The sequence below is a fragment of the Salvelinus sp. IW2-2015 genome, linkage group LG4q.1:29 (genome assembly GCF_002910315.2).
Source record: "Salvelinus sp. IW2-2015 linkage group LG4q.1:29, ASM291031v2, whole genome shotgun sequence".
Classification (NCBI taxonomy): Eukaryota; Metazoa; Chordata; class Actinopteri; order Salmoniformes; family Salmonidae; genus Salvelinus; species Salvelinus sp. IW2-2015.
In genome coordinates this window covers 6,378,420-6,399,012 of record NC_036842.1, presented here as the reverse complement: position 1 = coordinate 6,399,012, position 20,593 = coordinate 6,378,420, and the positions used below count along the sequence as shown (strand labels likewise).

The following is a 20,593-nucleotide window of genomic DNA, read 5'->3' as shown; positions in this document are numbered from 1 at the left end:
GTGTGTGTGTGTGTGTGTGTGTGTGTGTGTGTGTGTGTGTGTGTGTGTGTGTGTGTGTGTGTGTGTGTCTGCCCTATCAGTACCCACATACAGTGGGCAAAAAAAGTATTTAGTCAGCCACCAATTGTGCAAGTTCTCCCACTTAAAAAGATGAGAGAGGCCTGTAATTTTCATCATAGGTACACTTCAACTATGACAGACAAAATGAGAAAAAAAAATATCCAGAAAATCACATTGTAGGATTTTTAATGAATTATTTTGCAAATTATGGTGGAAAATAAGTATTTGGTCAATAACAAAAGTTTTATCTCAATACTTTGTTATATACCCTTTGTTGGCAATGACAGAGGTCAAACGTTTTCTGTAAGTCTTCACAAGGTTTTCACACCACTGTTGCTAGTATTTTTGTCTCTCCTTTTTAAGTGGGAGAACTTGCACAATTGGTGGCTGACTAAATACTTTTTTTGCCCCACTGTAGATTCAGCAGCTGCCAAAGAGAGAATCCCTCCCCTTTTCCTGTGTGATTGTATTTGGTTGACAGCAGTATTTCCTAAATGTATTATCAAGTTTTAAATAGAAAACAAAGGAGAATGTGCAGAAGAGGTAGAAAAACACTGACAGGCTTGTAAGACACCTTTCAAATGAAATTGGAATGATTATTTACACAAATAAATTATTTACAAGCCCATCAGAACTTCTTGACACAGCAGATTATCACACAATAATTAATTAGTATCTAAAGAATGCAGATAATCTCATTTATTTTAGCTAGATAAATGTAGGTTAATTTGTTCATTCTCTCAACTTCAGGCTATTATTTGAATCTATCATATTAGGACATGGTTGAACAAAAACTGAAGCTGCTGTATGCTTCACAGAGCAGGAATATATTGTGCGTTTGTTGTTGGACACAGTTTCAGGTACTAGACTATATGTAACCTTTCTTCCCAAATTCATGTCATTACTGTTTAATGAACATGTTTTGCATTTTTTCTTGTAATTTCTTTTGCATTTCTGTATGAGCATCAGCGTGCCATGCTCTCATCTCCTCGGCGCCAGCACATGATGAGAGAAACTGTTACAAAGTAACCGAAGATAAAAATGTTAATTGAAACTGATTCGATGTCACAATGTATCTTTTTACCCTTTGTTTCCCAGTAATCTAATCAACTCCCTAAAGATGTTTAATCAAATTTGATGTTTCAACTTTAAAGAGTTGATGAAAACGGTCAAGAGGGTCAGGAATCACATGCTGGGCTATTTACACCCGGCGGGACATGAGATCTTTTAAATATCTTTCAACGGGCGGCAGTGTGATATACGTCCCCTTTCAGCCAATCACAAGCCCCCCCCCCCCCCTCCCCCATTATACGACATATAGCTGGCTGTATAAAGTGTCGTGTCTAGTACACTGACTACAAATCAACAGCAGCAGAAATCATCACCCGCTACTGCAAATTGACGGGAAAAAGTAAGTACGGCTTCGTTATGTTGTTTGTACAGTGTTAGGTCTTGGGTTATGGACATTTACCAGGGGCATTTGCTCTTTGATTGATTGATAACACACACACACACAGTAGATATGTGGTTATTAACAGGACTCCTTGATTGGTGTTGGTGTGTCTACAAGAACACTACAGGAAAATCAATGAATGGATGGGTACTGAATTATCCTTTAGTTTTTTTTTAAGATAACCATTAGTTCCTAGTATTGATCGATCATACCAATAAGAATGTTTTGATAACAATGCAGTAATGTATCCATGCAATATCATACTTTTGATTACAATCTAACAGAAACAGATGCACTTACTCTACCTGTCAGACATGAAGTGTACTGCAGGCAATGTAACACAGTCATGACCATAGCATTGAATAAAGAGTTGAATACAGGGCATTTGGAAAGTGTTCAGACCCCTTAACTTTTTCCACATTTTGTTACATTACAGCCTTATTCTAAAAATGATTACATTCTTTTTTCCCCCTCATCAATCTACACACAATACCCCATAATGACAAAGTGAAAACAGGTTTTTMGAAATTTTAGCAAATGTATAACAAAGAAAATGGAAATATGACATTTACATAAGTATTCAGACCCTTTACTCAATACTTTGTTGAAGCACCTTTGGCAGCGATTACAGCCTCGAGTCTTCTTGGGTACGACGCTACAAGCTTGGCACATTTGTATTTGGGGAGTTTCTCCCATTCTTCTCTGCAGATACTCTCAAGCTCCATCTGGTAGTTCGGGACAGTCACTGCACAGCTATTTTCAGGTCTCTCCAGAGAGGTTAGATCGGGTTCAAGTATGGGCTCTGGCTGGGCCACTCAAGGACATTCACAGACTTGTCCCGAAGCCAGTGTGCTTAGGGCCGTTGTCCTGTTGGAAGGTGAACCTTCGACCAAGTCTGAGGTCCTGAGCGCTCTGGAGTAGGTTTTTATCAAGGATCTCTCTGTACTTTGCTCCGTTCATCTTTGCCTCGATCCTGACTAGTCTCCCAGTCCCTGCYACTGAAAAACATCCCCAGAACATGATGCTGCCACCACCATGCTTCACTTTAGGGATGATGCCAGGTTTCCTGCAGACATGACGCTTGACATTCAGRCCAAAGAGTTCAATCTTGGAGAACCTTCCAGAGAATCTTGTTTCTCAACTGTGAGACCTTASATTGACAGGTGTGTGCCTTTCCAAATCATGTCCAATCAATTTAATTTACCACAGGTGGACTCCAGTCAAGTTGTAGAAACATCTCAAGGATGATCAATGGAAACAGGATGCACCCGAGCTCAATTTCGAGTCTCATAACAAATGGTCTGAGTACTTATGTAAATAAGGTAATWATTTTTTTATTTGTAAATAAATKTGCAAAAATTTGCTAAAAATTMKATTCACTATGTCATTATGGGGTATTGTCAGGCGGTGGGTGTAGCTGTGCATGAAGTCAGGCGCAGGAGAGCAGAGATAAGTGAACAGCGCACTTTAAGAAAGGCAAATGCACAAAGTAACAAACCCAATGTGCGAACAAAAATAACGGTTGCCACTAAACACGGGTGAAACAGCATCCGGGAATAAACCAGCCGGAAACGTACCGACCTTACAATGACAATCACGCACAAAGACATGGGGAAACAGAGGGCTAAATACACAACACATAATGAGGGAAATGAAACAGGTGTGTGGGAAAACAAAGACAACACAAATGGAAAATTAAAAATGGATCAGCGATGACTAGAGACCGGCGACGTCGACCGCCGAACACCGCCCGAACAAGAGAGGCATCGACTTCGGCAGAAGTCGTAACAGGTATTGTGTGTAGAATGCTGATGATGTTTTTTTTGGAATCGATTTTGGAATAAGGCTGTAACATAACAACATGTGGAAAAGTAAAGGGGTCTGAATACTTTCTGAAGGCACTGTAAGTATCTTACTGTGATTGTTTCCAATTCAAATATACTTTTTTTTTACAAAAATTGTTTCTTAGCAAAGAGAAATTTCTCAAGCAAGAATTGAGATAGGACTGTCTGGTAGTGGTCTGAGTGGGGAGGGGAAAACTGAAAATGAGCTGTTATTGGCAGAGGTTTAGAACTCTCTTTCTTATTGGTCTGTTAACTAATTTACCACCTGTGATGTCACCAGGCAGGCCAAAACTCCATCCCAACAAAACAGGCTGACATTTCAGGCAATCTTTTCAAACAGTTCATACACTGAAATGGCATTATCATAATTTCCACAATTTCAAAGTGTTATTCCAACCTCATAGTGTGGAAATATATACAGTTGAATTCGGAAGTTTACATACACCTTAGCCAAATACATTTACATTCAGTTTTTCACAATTCCTGACATTTAATCCTAGTAAAAATTCCCTCTTGGGTCAGTTAGGATCACCACTTTATTTTAATAATGTGAAATGTCAGAATAATAGTAGAGAGAATGATTTATTTCAGCTTTATTTCTTTCATCACATTCCCAGTGGGTAGAAGTTTACATACACTCAATTAGTATTTGGTAGCATTGCTTTAAATTGTTTAACTTGGGTCAAACGTTTTGGGTAGCCTTCCACAAGGTTCCCACAATAAGTGGTGGGAATTTTGACCTATTGCTCCTGACAGAGCTGGTGAACTAACTGAGTCAGGTCTGTAGGCCTCCTTGCTCGCACACACTTTTCTAGTTCTGCCCACAAATTGTCTATGGGATTGATGTCAGGGCTTTGTGATGGCCACTCCAATACCTTAACTTTGTTGTCCTTAAACCATTTTGCCACAACTTTGGAAGTATACTTGGGGTCATTGTCAATTTGGAAGACCCATTTGCGACCAAGTTTAACTTCCTGACTGATGTCTTCAGATGTTGCTTCAATATATCCACATCATTTTCCTCCCTCATGATGCCATATATATTTTGTGAAGTGCACCAGTCCCTCCTGCAGCAATGCACCCCCACAACATGATGCTGCCACCCCCGTGCTTCACGGATGGTGTTCTTCGGCTTGCAAGCCTCCCCCATTTTCCTCCAAAATAAGGGTGTCATTAGGCCAAACAGTTCTATTTTTGTTTCATCAGACCAGAGGACATTTCTCCAAAAAGTACGATCTTTTTTCCCCATGTGCAGTTGCAAACCGTAGTTGGCTTTTTGTGGTGGTTTTTGAGCAGTGGCTTCTTCCTTGCTGAGCGGCCTTTCAGGTTATCTTGATATAGGACTCGTTTTACTGTGGATATAGATACTTTGGACTTGTTTCCTCCAGCATCTTCACAAGGTCCTTTGCTGTTGTTCTGAGATTGATTTGCACTTTTCGCACCAAAGTACGTTAATCTCTAGGAGACAAAACGCGTCTCCTTCCTGAGCGGTATGACGGCTGCGTCGTCCCATGGTATTTACACTTGCATACTATTGCTTGTACATAAGAATGTGGTACCTTCAGGCGCTTGGAAATTGCTCCCAAGGATGAACCAACAATCTGAGGTCTTGGCTGATTTCTTTTGATTTTCCCATGATATCAAGCAAAGAGGCGCTGAGTTTGAAGGTAGGCCTTGCAATACATCCACAGGTACACCTCAATTGACTCAAATTATGTCAATTAGCCTATCAGAAGCTTCTAAAGCCATGACATAATTTTCTGGAATTTTCCAAGTTGTTAAAAAGCACAGTCAACTTAGTGTATGTAAACTTCTGACCCACTGGAATTTGTGATACAGTGAATTATAAGTGAAATAATCTGTCTGTTAACAATTGTTTGGAAAAATGACTGCACAAAGTAGATGTCCTAACCGACTTGCCAAAACTATAGTTTGTTAACAAGAAATTTGTGGAGTGGTTGAAAAACAAGTTTTAATGACTCCAACCTAAGTCTATGTAAACTTCCGACTTCAACTGTATAAAACACAGGCAAATTACATTTTTGACTGCACTGGTCTTTAAATTATTAAGACGCATCCCACGTGTTTGACAGTGAACCAAGATTTGTTTGGATCACTAAACTGAGGGACCAACCCCCTCATGGACCAAATAAAAACCTCAGCCTCCCCTCCTAATGGAGGGTTGTTGTGTCATTTGCACTGGTTGACCTGAAGGATGTTTTGAATAAAACCAATGTAAAAATCCCTCCACTTGTTGTCCATGTTGGTGCTGACTCACTAGCATGGGGACGTATAACTAACCCAAGATAGACAACAGCCTGTCATTTCCAATGGGAGCAAATTAATCAAAGTGGGCAGAACAATCAAGGAGATGGGCAGAGCTAAACACGAGCTAGCGAGGAGTCTTTTGGCGCGTTCTAACATGTATTTCCGTTAGAGAACGCCTTCCCTGTGAAGTGCGTGTGCGCAATAACTCAATTCACCCTTGCACTCCTTCTAAACAACGCAATTTTGTCAAACTTTGTCAAAGGGTCGATCTATAAATGTCACGTTCGTCGTATTGATGAGACCAAGACGCAGCGTGATATGAATACGTTCTTATTTTAATAAAGAACACTAAACAAACAAACAAACAAAATAACCGTGACGCTATATACAACGAGTGCTGAAACAGTCACTACACATAGACAAGAACCCACGAAACCAAACTGGGAAATGGCAACCTAAATAGGATCCCCAATCAGAGACAAAGATAAACAGCTTCCTCTGATTGGGAACCAATTCACGTCACTATAGACCTACAATTACCTAGACTTTCAAAACCCTTAGATATACAAAACCCCCAGACAATGCACAACACACATACCCACCCTCGTCACACCCTGACCTGACCAAAATAATACAGAAAAACAATAGATAACTAAGGTCAGGGCGTGACAATAAAACTTAGTCCACTCTGTTTGTAACATATTGTAGTTTTTCAAACTGAAAACTGTATTGAGAGCAAATGTTTTATCGATGAGAAAATTATCAGAATGTTGGCCAAAATGTATGTCGAKCCATCTTCTCCCACTGCCGGCCACTGGGCTTCCTCCCACCACCATATTGAGTGGAAAAGCCAACCAGATGCTTCACATTTATATATCCGGTGAAATATCTGTCTAATATTTCTATCTGTGGCTCAAACCATGAGAAACTTTGGTTTCTAATATTAACAACAGCAGGTGCTGTATTGGTAATTCTTTGCTCTCAGTTCTAAATCCTTTATGATCCTTAAATACTAAGTACTTTTAGTAAAACATGTATAGTACTCTTGTAACGGCTGTCGTCTTCCTCCTCGTCTGAGGAGGAGAAGTTWGAAGGATCRGAGGACCAATGCGCAGCGTGGTAATTGTTCATCTTATTTAATGGAAGTGAACAACTCAAAATACAAAAACAACAAAGTGAAAACCGAAACAGTTTTATCTGGGGCAGACACACAAAGACTGAAAACAACCACCCACAAAACCCAACAGAAAACAGGCTACCTAAATATGGTTCCCAATCAGGGACAACGATTGACAGCTGCCTCTGATTGAGAACCATATCAGGCCAAACACAGAAATACAACACAGAAACACAAAACATAGATTACCCACCCAACTCACGCCCTGACCACACTAAAACAAAGAAAATACAAAATAACTATGGTCAGAACGTGACAACTCTGGTAACCATGCTAAAGCTATGTACTGTATGCAGTGGCGAACTGTCATTCCGGGCAGGGGGGGCTTGCATGTTCTGCTTGTTATTTTGGCATTAATATGTGTCACATATCAGTTTGCAAACAATTTTAAAAAACAAATTGAGTTAATAAAGCCGCATACAAACATAGTCTCTTTTTTGATTTCTTGAGTAAGGCAGCTCCAAAATGCAGGTGTTTCAGCCAAGCTCAGTGCTTTCTGTGGTGGTGGGGCTAGCCAGCAGGCAAGACAGAGCATTGTGCCAGATTGGCTCAGTTTTCTGTCATGACTGGCTCAGTTTTCTGTCACTCATGGGACAGTCGGTCATCCCCAATTCTAAGGTTAGAGCTCGAAAATGTTAGCCCCTTGTGTTCTGCCATAGAGTTATATTAGAAGTGCCCATCCAAGAAGGCTCAAGGTAATTGGCCACAGATAGAATGACATCAAATCACGTTATATCTACAGTAGCTTTGATTGGACTGATCATGTCAACATCATACTTTCAAAATCTTAGCTAGCAAGCTAGCAGTCGTCAGCGTGAATCAAGTCAACAATCAAATCCTTTTCCATCTTTGCCATATGAAGAGATATTAGAGATAAAACGTCTCGGTGCTCATCAGCCTTGTGGGCTATACTCGGCCTTGTCTCAGGATGGTAAGTTGGTGGTTGAAGTTATCCCTCTAGTGGTGTGGGGGCTGTGCTTTGGCAAAGTGGGTGGGGTTATATCCTTCCTGTTTGGCCCTGTCCGGGGGTATCATCAGATGGGGCAACAGTGTCTCCTGACCCCTCCTGTCTCAGCCTCCAGTATTTATGCTGCAGTAGTTTATGTGTCGGGGGGCTAGGGTCAGTTTGTTATATCTGGAGTAACTTCTCCTGTCTTATCCGGTGTCCTGTGTGAATTTAAGTATGCTCTCTCTAATTCTCTCTTTCTCTCTTCTTTCTCTCTCTCGGAGGACCTGAGCCCTAGGTCCATGCCTCAGGACTACCTGGCATGATGACTCCTTGCTGTCCCAGTCCACCTGGCCGTGCTGCTGCTCCATTTTCAACTGTTCTGCCTGCGGCTATGGATCCCTGACCTGTTTCACCGGACGTGCTACCTGTCCAGACCTGCTGTTTTCAACTCTCTAGAGACAGCAGGAGCGGTAGAGATACTCTTAATGATCGGCTATGAAAAGCCAACTGACATTTACTCCTGAGGTGCTGACTTGCTGCTGGATTTAATGCTGGATTTACAATCCAGATTTGAATGACCGTTCAAAAACGTATTTTCCCACTTGTAGCTCGTTTTCCCCGAGTTCCCAGTTGTCTTGAACTCAGTTAGCCACTGTTTCCTTCCCAAACCACGCATTGTTGAATATGGCATTTCCAACTTGTTGAATCAAATCAAATCAAATGTATTTATATAGCCCTTCTTACATCAGCTGATATCTCAAAGTGCTGTACAGAAACCCAGCCTAAAACCCACAGCAAGCAATGCAGGTGTAGAAGCTCAGTGGCTAGGAAAAACTCCCTAGAAATGCCAAAACCTAGGAAGAAACCGAGAGAGGAACCAGGCTATGAGGGTGGCCAGTCCTCTTCTGGCTGTGCCGGGTGGTGATTATAACAAAACATGGCCAAGATGTTCAAATGTTCATAAATGACCAGCATGGTCAAATAATACTAATCACAGTAGTTGCCAAGGGTGCAGCAAGTCAGCACCTCAGGAGTAAATGTCAGTTGGCTTTTCATAGCGATCATTAAGAGTATCTCTACCGCTCCTCGCTGTCTCTAGAGAGTTGAAAAACAGCAGGTCTGGGACAGGTAGCACGTCCGGTGAACAGTAGATCTCAATTGTCAGTTGAAACCACATTTGTTTAAGCAAGTCAGACGTATCAGCTATGTTTTTTTTAAAGGCAGTAAATGAGGCTGAATGAACTGTAGCAGTGGTAAGGTGTTGGGACTGCTTTTGGGACTCTGCTGTTGKGAYAGCTTTATGTAGGCCCTAACAGTTTGTGGGTACCGTTTGTCACCGTTATAGTGCAATTCATGCATTGTTTAGTGTTGTGTTGTTGCTTTGCTGGCATGCATCCCACATTTGTTTGGTTTGCACAACCAAGATTTACATGCTAAAATCGCCACTGACTGTGTGTTGTTGTCAGTCATGTTAATTATTTCCTAATTGTGCATAATTACTATATGTTGCACATTATAACATTTTGTTCGGGAAAGCCAACCAATCTCAAAAAATWGAAAAATAGCTAAAAGTGGAAGTCGCTTGCCATGTCGAGGCTTGGCACATCCTTCTGGATAACACAATACACAAACACACACACATTACCGATCACACTACAAGCTCTATCATCTGACCCACGTCAATCCGTGTCATCCTGGGGCCTTGGTGATGGGGCTGTGGTCACACAGCCCTGAGTCTGGGAAAGGAAAAGAGGAAAACCTTTATAATCAGGAAAGTGGAACCATGACTCTGTAGAAGAGCAGGAAGAGAGCATTCAGGACAGCGTGTGCCCTCTTGTGTTCTCTTTAGTGTGATTATTGGTCATCTGATTGACATGTTTGAAAATAGAACTAGGAATTTGAATAGTAATTTAATAGGATCTCTATGTGTTTGAAGCTGAAATAGCAGAAACAATATCCTGTGACAAGCAAAGAGGAGTCTGTTGTGGAAATTCTTACATTCAAAGTCAATCTTAAATGAATCATTGTTTATTGTCAGGGTGCTGGAGAGGTTCCAACCAACTCAATGCACCATAGTACACATGTYAATCAGGAGCTCTGCYKGGGCAGWCCCAGWAGTTGTCTTATATACAGCTATAAACAGACAAGTTATATTTGCATGATTTAGCATAATGAATTAATCATTACCGTTTTGTTTCATTAATGTGACCGACCAATACTGGTTCATAACATGTGAAAGACCAACACCTCACAAGACTTCTTCTCTCTAAGCGGAGACCTTGAAAATGAGATATCTTTCATTCTCAAAACAAGGACTGGGCGTACTGCCAAATTGCAGATACTGATAAGTGAGGATTTGTTCAATCAGTCACTTGCATGAACACAGAAATTGGTTTATAGAACAGCACATGAATAAAACACATAAATAAGTTATAAGAAAAGCACATGTATAACAATTCCATCACATGTCACAATGCTTTTGAAAAGCCAGACCAGCAGAAAGTAGGCCTGTCTGGACAATGCCTCCAGTAGTCATCAGCATGTATCAGAAATGTGTGATGATGACAGTATTCAAATAGGGGCCMTGTTATCAATGTAATGCTGTTGATCTTGCCATGCAAATTAGGTTTGAGTTACTTAGTTACTCTACTTGGTGATGAGATCACATCTTATCTTAATGATTTTACAGCAATGCATGTCTGTTCCAAATCAAACTTAATTTAAAGCTCAAATTTCTTACAGGGGATGCATTTCAAAGTGCTTTACAAATAAAATAATAGGTGGGGAAACTAAAAACACAATACATTTTCTAAATGAGACAAATGAAAATAGTAAAACAATATAAAAATAACAGTGGACATGAGACTAATACATTCAAATAGAAAACATATAATATATATATATAGAATGGGAGAAAATATATAAAACAGATAGTATGGCTAAAAGCACAGCTAAAGGAGTGTCTTAATATCTTTCTTAAAAATGTCAAAGGTATCAGGGTCTGTAGATGAGGAGGGGGAACAGACTATTGGAGGGGGAACAGACTATTGGGTAAGAACATTACAATCTAAATAGCATAGCAAAGCTTGCTTTTCTCCGTGAGTCATTTCGCTTTCGACAAGACGTTGTCAATTCTGCTGATATCACAAAGAACAACCAGAAAAGACCAGTTCAGACCAGTTCTGCCATTACAAACACACCCATAAAAACAGTATAGGGGTATTGATCAGGCGATGTCATTGTAATCAATATATCACTACTGGTTACTTGATGACGTACATTGTCATACCACTTGAAATGGGCCTGAATATAATGTGTCTCTCGTCCCCTCTTTGTTTGTTCTTGTTTTAACTGTGTGCTCCACCAGTGATTCAAATACAGTGGAACATCATCTATCATTCATGTGAATGGACTTGGTGTCCCATGGAGCCACATATTGCAGTGAATGGGAGACTTTGTGGGTGCATCTTGAATGGGGAGCTGTTTTAGTTAACAAAAGTTGATCTCAAGGGAGTGGTTGATGCTTACTTTGTACGTGTGAAGGGGTTAGCATAAGTATCAGCTTTCTCCTGCATAAGAAAACAGGTATATCAAACGGTTGTTGCTCTGCCCCTATTAGCCGTAATGAATGACTTTACTGGAAGTGGAACATCGAGCTAAACGAAACAAGTACTATTCGAATAAGGTGTTCATTTTTACTTGTTACACATTTGTGACTTTCTCAGCAGTGTGTGTGTGTCAGATAGAAGAGAATGTCCTACAACTCCTCTCTCTACCGTGAGGCATAGAAGTCTCTACAACACTAGGCTGTTGTCTCCACATTACCATGCACTGCCTTTAATCAACAAACAAACACTAGCTGCAGATAAAAAGCAGTACAGAGGAAACAGACCCAGCTGTACTTTTCTCTCTTCCTGGTGTTTTCTCTCGCTTTCAGGGACAAACTCAGTCATTTCAGAGTTCTAGTCTTCCTCAATATCTTATCACTCTGTGTCACGCCCTGACCATAGAGAGCCCTGGTTTCTCTATGGTGTAGTAGGTCAGRGCGTGACTAGGGGSTATTCTAGTTTATAATTTCTATGTTGTGTTCTRGTTTATATTTTCTATGTTGGTGTTTTGTATGATTCCCAATTAGAGGCAGCTGGTAATCGTYGTCTCTAATTGGGGATCATATTTAAGTAGATATTTTTCCCACCTGTGTTTGTGGGATGTTATTTTGTGCATGTGCACCACGTAGTCACGTTCGTTTATTGTTTTTGGCTTATGTTTCACTTTGAAATAAATATGTGAAACTCAATATCCGCTGCGCCTTGGTCCCGTTCTTAYGACAGCCATGACACTCAGTGGCTGTTGCTCTGAGCTCCACACATAAGGCTCCAGTTAGAAATCGACGGTATATCGACTGTACCTCAGAATATTAGATTAGAGAGTTAAATAGTCCCATTTACAGGGTTGCAGATGTAATTACAWTGTACCATGAAAATCTTGAGCTCCAACAATGCAGAAAGTGAAAAATAAATTAAAATAGATATATTAAAAATAGATCATATTAATATATACATTAACAACTGTGGAAATGATAAATGTCCATTGGGGGGAGGTAGACTAGGGTAGAAATATCCTGTCTATAACAATGTTGTAAACACATAGACATGCCAGCAGTAAGCACAAACTGACTTATGTGCTAGTAAAGCTTAAAATAAACTTAATGCTGAGAGACAAATGTCTCTTCATATACTGTTGATCTTGTTAGCAAAGTCACAAACTCCTGTAGTAAGTATGTAGGCCGTACAAGGTTTTAAATTACTGTACGGTCTGTTCTTCACTCCAGCACGGCGTGTATTTAAATTAGGACCAGCAAGACATACCAAATACAGTACACAGAAACGTCACTAACAATTCATTTTTAAATTAATTTCCTGCATTTTAAAGGCCCAATGCAGCTGTTTTTATCTACAAATCTAATCATGTCTGGGTAATAATTAAAGATGCACTATGCAGAAATAGCTCTGGCCATTTCCTGGTTGTTAAAATTCAGTTCACAGTTCGCTTAATTTCCGTTTGTGACAAAACAAGTATAGCGTAGAGAATCATTGTTCCATCTAAACCTCTGTGAAATATATGTTCCATAACCAAAAATATATTTTTTGCTGTTTGAAGCTGGTTTTCAAAACCGAAATTAAAAGACGCAAAAACTAAAGTTAAGAACGGGAAGCATAGAAATAGCTCACATAGAACAGAGCTACCACTTCTTAGACTTGCTTTCAAKGAGAGTGACCAACGTTTCTGTGAATTAGGCACGGTCGCCCMAAAAAGTTACATATTACAGCCTTACTGAAATGGTTTTCCATTAAAGTGGTCATAGAGAAACAGCTTTTAGCAAAAACCTATTTGTCAAGCAAGAATGTCGCTAGGACTGTCTTGGAGTGGTCTGAGTGGCGAGGGGAAGGGCACCAAAGAGTAGCTCAATTCACCAGAGATGAAGGGCCTAATGGGGAGGAATATGTATTCTAACCTGAAAACGAGCTGTTATTGACAGAGGTTTGGAACTGGTCTGTTAACTGATACTGCCACTCCTCATGCAAAACCTGCTGATTAAAACATCCTGTGTTGATTGTATTTTCAACCAGCAGCTATTGGGAAATACCAGCTGAAAGGATTTTATACAGAATTTTGACTGCACTTGCCCTTTAACAAGGTATGCCATTACTCATGGCCTCTCTGGAAGGTTTGTAGAAAATAGTAAAAGATGGTGTAGCGGTCTTAAGGACAATATAGGAAATACAATGGGTGTGAAAATGTTWAAAAAAAAAMAWWTCTGCCTCAAAGCATGTTTTGGTCAAACAAAGGATTTGGTTGGCTTGCCACTTTGTATACAAAAGATTTAACTTTTGTGGATGCACATGAAGACTTTTGAAAGACGGTCAAAATTCAACGTGAAAGCAAATAACTTACACCAATCGGTCTGTATTGGCTTTTATTCATAAGGCCTAGGCATRAAATAAGCCTTTGTAAAGCTTGTCTGAGCCAGAACTGCCAATTTGGGGGGGGGGAGAGCCCATCTTGTTTCTGTAGGGTGAAGCAGCTTGATATACAAGTACAACCCCCCAAAAATAAAAAATCCATCTGCTTAATGCCAAGTAGAGGCAGCAGTTCTCATTCACTACTGTGCATCAAACCCCACACCTTTAAAGGTGCTACACAGGATCTTTAGAATTGTAACCAATTTTCTGAGAAGACCCATAATATCTGCAGTAATAGCAGAATAAAATCAAAATTCCTGACCTGCCAGTGTTGTGATTAGTCTAATGATTTCACCTGCCATCTGTTGTCAAAAATGGGAAAGCGGTTTTGGCTGTGTTATGTAGTGGCTATTGGGTCAAGACACCCTGTCATTTCCTGGTGACCAAAATTCACTGGTAGCTCAATTTCATTTTGTGAAAATTAAACAAGCACTGAAGTGTAGGGAATCACTGAAATAGTATAACAAAATAAATAGTTCAAGTGTCTCAAGCAGGAGTGTCATGTTACAGGGAAATGGGATGCAGGGGAGATTTGTTTTGAACACAGCCAAGTGCTGTTGCATTGTAACTAGCTTCCACATGACATGTTTGAGAGTCAGCCTTCACTGACGGTCATAATAGCTGCTAGATAGTGCCAACATTCAAAAATTAGCGCTACATCATAGGAAAACGTAGGCGATTAGTACAACAAAATATATTTTTTTAAAGTTTATTTTGTTCATCTGTACAAAACAGGTTTAAAAGCAGAACTAGGAATGTACACAGSTAACATTCACTTGACACAACAGGCATACACACAAAATAAAGTATAAAATAAATTCCCTAAATGTGGTTCTTTAAAACCCAAGCAGCAGGTTCTCATGCACCTTTCACAGATTTAGTTAAGGCAGYACTGTAATCATGACCCTTTATCCAGAACTTTCAAACGTTTCTAAAACTAAGGTCTAGTGTACTAGAACCWCCAGGTTCTAGAACACTAGACCAGTGGGTAGCTGGCTGCCGTGGCGATGCCACAGTGGTTCTTCCTGTCTTTGGCCATGTAGATGTAGCCTTTGTCTCCCCATTTCTCGCTCCAGCTGAGAAAGAGACAAAACATGTTAGTCCCACAGTTCTAGTTAGTAGGAAATTATAGAGATTTACTGCTGCTTTAGAGAAATGTATGACTTAGACCATAGTATCAGGACAACACCAACACTGTAGTCAAATAAAGGCAATGTAGAGATGCATATTCCCCGATGAGGAAATMAMCMAWYCCSKWRKKGKKRMSKWAMMAAMMAAAAACATCCTAGGAAGATACGATGTACTGTACCTGTTCTTGACAATCCAGAATTTCTTGCCATCTACATCCTCTCCTTCAAAACCRTATCCCACCACCAGAACTCCATGGCCGAGCTCCTCACTGCTGCACTTCTCCTCATAGTAGATCCCTACAGGGAGAGGACATAGTTMAATTAGTGGGCTAAGATGCTGGGTTTACCTAAGTATGTAAAACCACCTGATCTCAAAGCTAAAGGTAGTTAGGTAGCSTGTAGCTCTTTACTAGAGGGCAAAACTGAAATATTGGTAWCAATTTACTTCAGATGATACCATTTGTAAATCTTAGCTACAGTGTGAAAAGGACAGACCAGAACAGCTCACTGCTACCCAAAAATAGTAGGTWRGGAATCCAATCCTTGCAAATATTCTAACACATAATTTAAGTTGCACCGCTAACTGCTAYTCACCAGACTTGTAGAACTGGAAGGAGTCGTGGCTGGCATCGATGGCGACAGAGACGGGGCCGACAGACGCCACAGCACTCATCAGAGTGTGCTCCTTGCCACTGGGGATATCCACRAAGCCGGTTTCATTGACAGCACTGAACTCTGGTCGGTAGTGGCAAAGGGCATCCTGAGTTACCAGATAAGACCAACGGTCATGATTAGTAAAAAACATACTCCAATTATTCAAGCAAGTCAGTCATCCTTGGAGACATAAATCCCACTGTAATGAAGTAGAARAATAACAACCATAGGAGTTGGTTCTACAGCGAATTGCATGATCTGSKACCAGGCTAAAAGAACAGGGCCTTACTTTTAATAAAYGCATCTTCATACGCCATTACATTTGAATTCAGACTAACAGAAAACAGGGCCTTACCTTGCCCACATAGGGGTAGGACGCCTCTGTGTCCAGGCCACCGTTGTCCTTCACATACTGGAACGCCCGGTCCATGAGACCTCCATYACAGCCMTCGTTGCCCTGGGGTCTGGAGCAGTCCACCAGGTTCTGTTTACTCARAGACACCAGATTGCCAGTCTTCCTGAATAGCTGGCCCTCTATGGCCCCGGTGGCACTGAACGCCCAGCAAGACCCACATGAGCCCTGGGGTAAAGATTGTTAAACATCTTGTTAGTATTTCATGTCAGAGCACACTGACATGTGCATATTAAGCCAGTGTATGTAAGTAATAACTATGTGAAAAACCATTGGCATACGCAATTTTACACATACTGTAAATTACAGGCATGTCATAGGTAAGCATGCAAACAAGCCAGACATTTCCCTGGATGTAAGAACTCAGGAAAGTCTGCATTAAGTGACACAGCAGTGTGTGTGGATATGAGTCATGACTCATGAGTGATTCAGGTCTCACCTGGTCCATGACGGGAGTGACGTAGCCCTTCTCTCTCCAGTCCACAGCTTCAGGGGCCTGCAGGTAACTGGGTTCCATGAACAGAGAGCCCTTGTACTTCCTCTCAGTTGTCTGCTTGTAGCCGTTCATGAGCTGCCCAAACTCTTCGTTGGTCTAGGGAGGAAGGAATCCAGAAAAACATGTTGAAATGTAATGTCTCCCTGGCCAGATGTGTTTTGTAATTTACTATCTGAATGTAACATGTAGGTTTAATGTCTTAGTACTGTTTTTTTTAAGTTACACATTGAACCAGAAACATGGTGCGTTGTTAAAAAAAATATTTCTGTTCCCTTCTCAGGATCACTGTTCTGTTCTTTCAGAACCTGATAGTGGAAGAAACCTAACCTGTGAGTGAATACATTCCTGCTTTAGTTGTCAACGCTGACACCAGTGTCGGTTTTCAAAGTGCCTGTGAAATATTTCATACTGTAGGTGCTGTAGCCAATGCAGGGGCGGCAGGTAGCCTAGTGGTTACAGTGTTGGGCCAGTAACCGAAAGGTTGCTAGATCGAATCCCCGAGCTGACAAGGTAAAAATATGTCGTTCTACCCCTGAACAAGGCAGTTAGCCTCAGAACAGTGGGTTGTCATTGTAAATAAGAATTTGTTCTTAACTGACTTGCCTAATTAAATAAAGGCTAAATAWAATTTAAATAATGTCAATACAAAAAGATTCAGCATGGGACAAGACTTCTGAAATGTACCTCCTGCTCCACCCTTAAAATGMCTCAGCAACARAGCTTGACTTGGGCAGGAGCTCACCACAATTGATATYGGCACCTCAAACATTCTACTGCTTGAGTTCCTGCACCTCAGAATATTAGCTCAAAGTACCACGGATTTCCTGCACCTTAATATAAACAGTACTGGCACCCATTTCATCCATGTCAAGCACTGCTCAGCAAGGKGATTCTTCTTACCATGTCACCAAAGTGGTTCATGCCCAGACGGTAGGAGTGTTTTCCCATAGAGTGGTCCAGGTTGTGCATCTCAATCTTCTTCAGGTTCTTCTCCCAAACCATCCTCCTCCAGCCCTCCTCGCTCTGTAACAATGAGTGAAAAACAGTCAGAAAATACACAATCCATGCAATAATGTTATACTGAGTTAATTGTAATTTACAGCTACAAGTATGCAAATGCACCAATTAGAGCCACTTGTTGGGAGATAATGAGGGGTTCCTATGAGGATGTGCTCCTCCACTTGTGCTTAAACACCCACMTCATGGTAGTTCTTGCTGTGCCAGTTCTTCCACAAGTGCCAGTGGCCCTCCAACTGAGAGTCAAACATAGGGGCCGCATACACAGCACTCATACAGAGCACCAACACTGCCAAGTAGAGCGATGTCATGGTCAAACTGAAGGGAGAGAGCAGAGCAATCAGTCAGCCTCGTATTCAGTGTAAAGAATATATACACATTATAACAAATGTTGAAATTGAAACAATATAGATTCAACATTATAGTCACTACCAGAAAAAAGAGGCTGGGCAGCACCTCCTACTGGAGAGTTGATCTACAGCTATCCATTTGGTCTCCCATCCAGGGTTTTAACCAAGGCCAGCTTAGCTTTGACATGTCACTGACTACTACCAATGTGGTACAGTGAGAAGTCTTTTAACTTCAGATTCACTGTTGCTAGCAGAGTCAGTCCAAAGGATAGGTTTAACAGAAACAATGAAATGTCACCCTACATATCAATGACACTTCAGGCATATATAGGATTTGTGAAGGCATCAGCAGCTATTGTTTCAAGTCAACCCAGAGGTCAACTAAAAATACACACCTAGAGTTTCAAGCTTTGGTTGATTTCAAAAGTAACATTAAATTAAGTCATATGTTGGATTCAAATCTCCCTCAACAAATATCTAGGTGAAATAATAGGACTAAATCAAACTTCAGACCTATTCTTTAACTTTTGGTTGAGCTGTGAATCGAACATCATTAATACGATATCCACCGAGATATTCAAGGGAATGTTTGGTAACAGCCGGCAGCAATAACATCAGAAACTGTATCCTAACGCTGTTAGGCATTTTTGTATCAATCGAAGAGCAAATACCCCTGGTAAACGTCCATAACCCAAGAAGACCAACCTAACACTGTACAAACATAATAGACCTAGCGCAATACTTACTTTTTCCCGTCAATTTGCAGTAACAGTCTGTTGATATATGCTGTTGTGTAGACAATCCCTACTAAACACAACACTTTATACAGAATTTAAAATCTCAGGTCCCGCCCCCGAGTAAATATCCAGGCATGTGATTCCTGCTCAAGTGACCGTCTTATCCTTCAGCTGAACATGATGAAACATCTTTAGAAGTTGATTAGATTACTGGGAAACAAAGGGTACAATTATACATTGTAACGTCGAATCAGTTKCCCTTAACATTCTTTCATMTTYGGTTACTTTGTAACAGTTCTCTCATCATGTGCCGGCGCCGAGGAGATGAGAGCATGACACGCTGCTGCTCATACAGCAATGACAAAAAAATTACCAGTAAAAAAAGGCAAGACATGTTCACTGCACAAGAATGACATGAATTTAGCTAGAAAGTGATAAATAACTTGACATCATTCTTTGACTCAGCAGTAGGTTACTTACCTGATACACATCTCCGTGATAGTTTGGGGTTTTAGGCTGGGTTTCAAATCAAATCACATTTTATTTGTCACATACACATGGTTAGCAGATGTTAATGCGAGTGTAGCGAAATGCTTGTGCTTCTAGTTCCGACAATGCAGTAATAAAACGCGAAGCGAGGCGGCCATCTCTGTCGGCGCCGGAAGTATAAGCACTTTGTGACAACTGCTGATGTAAAAAGGGCTTGAAAATAAATTTTATTTAGGGACCTGGGCATATTTTTTTTACTCAAAAAAACTACATTAGGACTGAAAATACAGGTATAAAATTAAATAATCAATAGGTTGATGTCCTTACTTTATAAGTACAAAAATGGATGTAGCAACTGCAGATTGCCCCTGTAATGCTAAAAAATACATGAGATTGTCTGCATTCTTTAAACTGATTAATTATTGTGTGATAGCCTGCTGTGTCAAGACAGCATTCTAATTTGCTTGTAAATAATCATTCCAATTTCATTTGAAATGGGGAGGTGTCTTACAAGCTGTTCAGGGGTTTTCTACCTCTTCTGCACRTTCTCTTTTCGTTTTCCTTTTAAACTTCGATCATATTGTTTTGTATTTTTTGGAGCTCATACAGATTAAATGGCAAAGCATTTACAGTGGGGAGAACAAGTATTTGATACACTGCCGATTTTGCAGGTTTTCCTACTTACAAAGCATGTAGAGGTCTGTCATTTTTATCATAGGCACACTTCAACTGTGAGAGACGGAATCTAAAACAAAAGTCCAGAAAATCACATTGTATGATTTTTAAGTAATTAATTTACATTTTTATGCTGACATAAGTATTTGATCACACCAACCAGTAAGAATTCCGGCTCTCACAAGACTGTTAGTTTTTCTTTAAGAAGCCCTCTGTTCTCCACTCATTACCTGTATTAACTGCACCTGTTTGAACTCGTTACTGTATAAAAGACACCTGTCCACACACTCAATCAAACAGACTCCAACCTCTCCACAATGGCCAAGACCAGAGAGCTGTGTAAGGACATCAGGGATAAATTGTAGACCTGTACAAGGCTGGGATGGGCTACAGGACAATAGGCAAGCAGCTTGATGAGAAGGCAACAACTGTTGGCACAATTATTAGAAAATGGAAGAAGTTCAAGATGACGGTCAATCACCTCGGTCTGGGGCTCCATGCAAGATCTCACCCTCGTGGGGCATCAATGATCATGAGGAATGTGAGGGAATCAGCCAGAACTACACAGCAGGACCTGGTCAATGACCTGAAGAGAGCTGGGACCACAGTCTCAAAGAAAACCATTAGGTAACACACTACGCCGTCATGGATTAAAATCCTGCAGCGCACGCAAGGTCCCCTGCTCAAGCCAGCGCATGTCCAGGCCCGTCTGAAGTTTGCCAATGACCATCTGGATGATCCAGAGGAGAAGGGAGAGGTCATGTGGTCTGATGAGACAAATAGAGCTTTTGCTCTAAACTCCACTCGCCGTGTTTGGAGAATAAGAAGATGAGTACAACCCCAAGAACACCATCCAACC

At 40.7% G+C, this 20,593-nt stretch overlaps 1 protein-coding gene and 1 long non-coding RNA gene across 3 annotated transcripts in view; one reads left to right on the top strand and one right to left on the bottom strand.

Moving 5' to 3' along the window:
* Positions 1 to 20,593, top strand: part of LOC139025634 (uncharacterized) — a 226,818-nt gene that overhangs the window by 167,573 nt on the left and 38,652 nt on the right. The window lies entirely within an intron of this gene.
* Positions 14,468 to 18,679, bottom strand: LOC111961310 (procathepsin L-like). 2 transcript variants are annotated; one of them, XM_023983483.1, is made up of 8 exons: positions 18,580 to 18,679; positions 17,666 to 17,801; positions 17,367 to 17,489; positions 16,410 to 16,562; positions 15,914 to 16,138; positions 15,499 to 15,664; positions 15,084 to 15,201; positions 14,468 to 14,850 (listed from the first exon to the last, which is right to left on the bottom strand). In XM_023983483.1, the coding sequence occupies exons 2-8, from the start codon at positions 17,792 to 17,794 to the stop codon at positions 14,751 to 14,753; spliced, it is 1,014 nt and encodes a 337-aa protein (XP_023839251.1). In that variant the 5' UTR covers positions 17,795 to 17,801; positions 18,580 to 18,679; the 3' UTR covers positions 14,468 to 14,750. The 2 variants fall into 2 exon arrangements, with proteins under 2 accessions (XP_023839251.1, XP_070296852.1); XM_070440751.1 differs by having other exon boundaries at positions 18,576 to 18,634.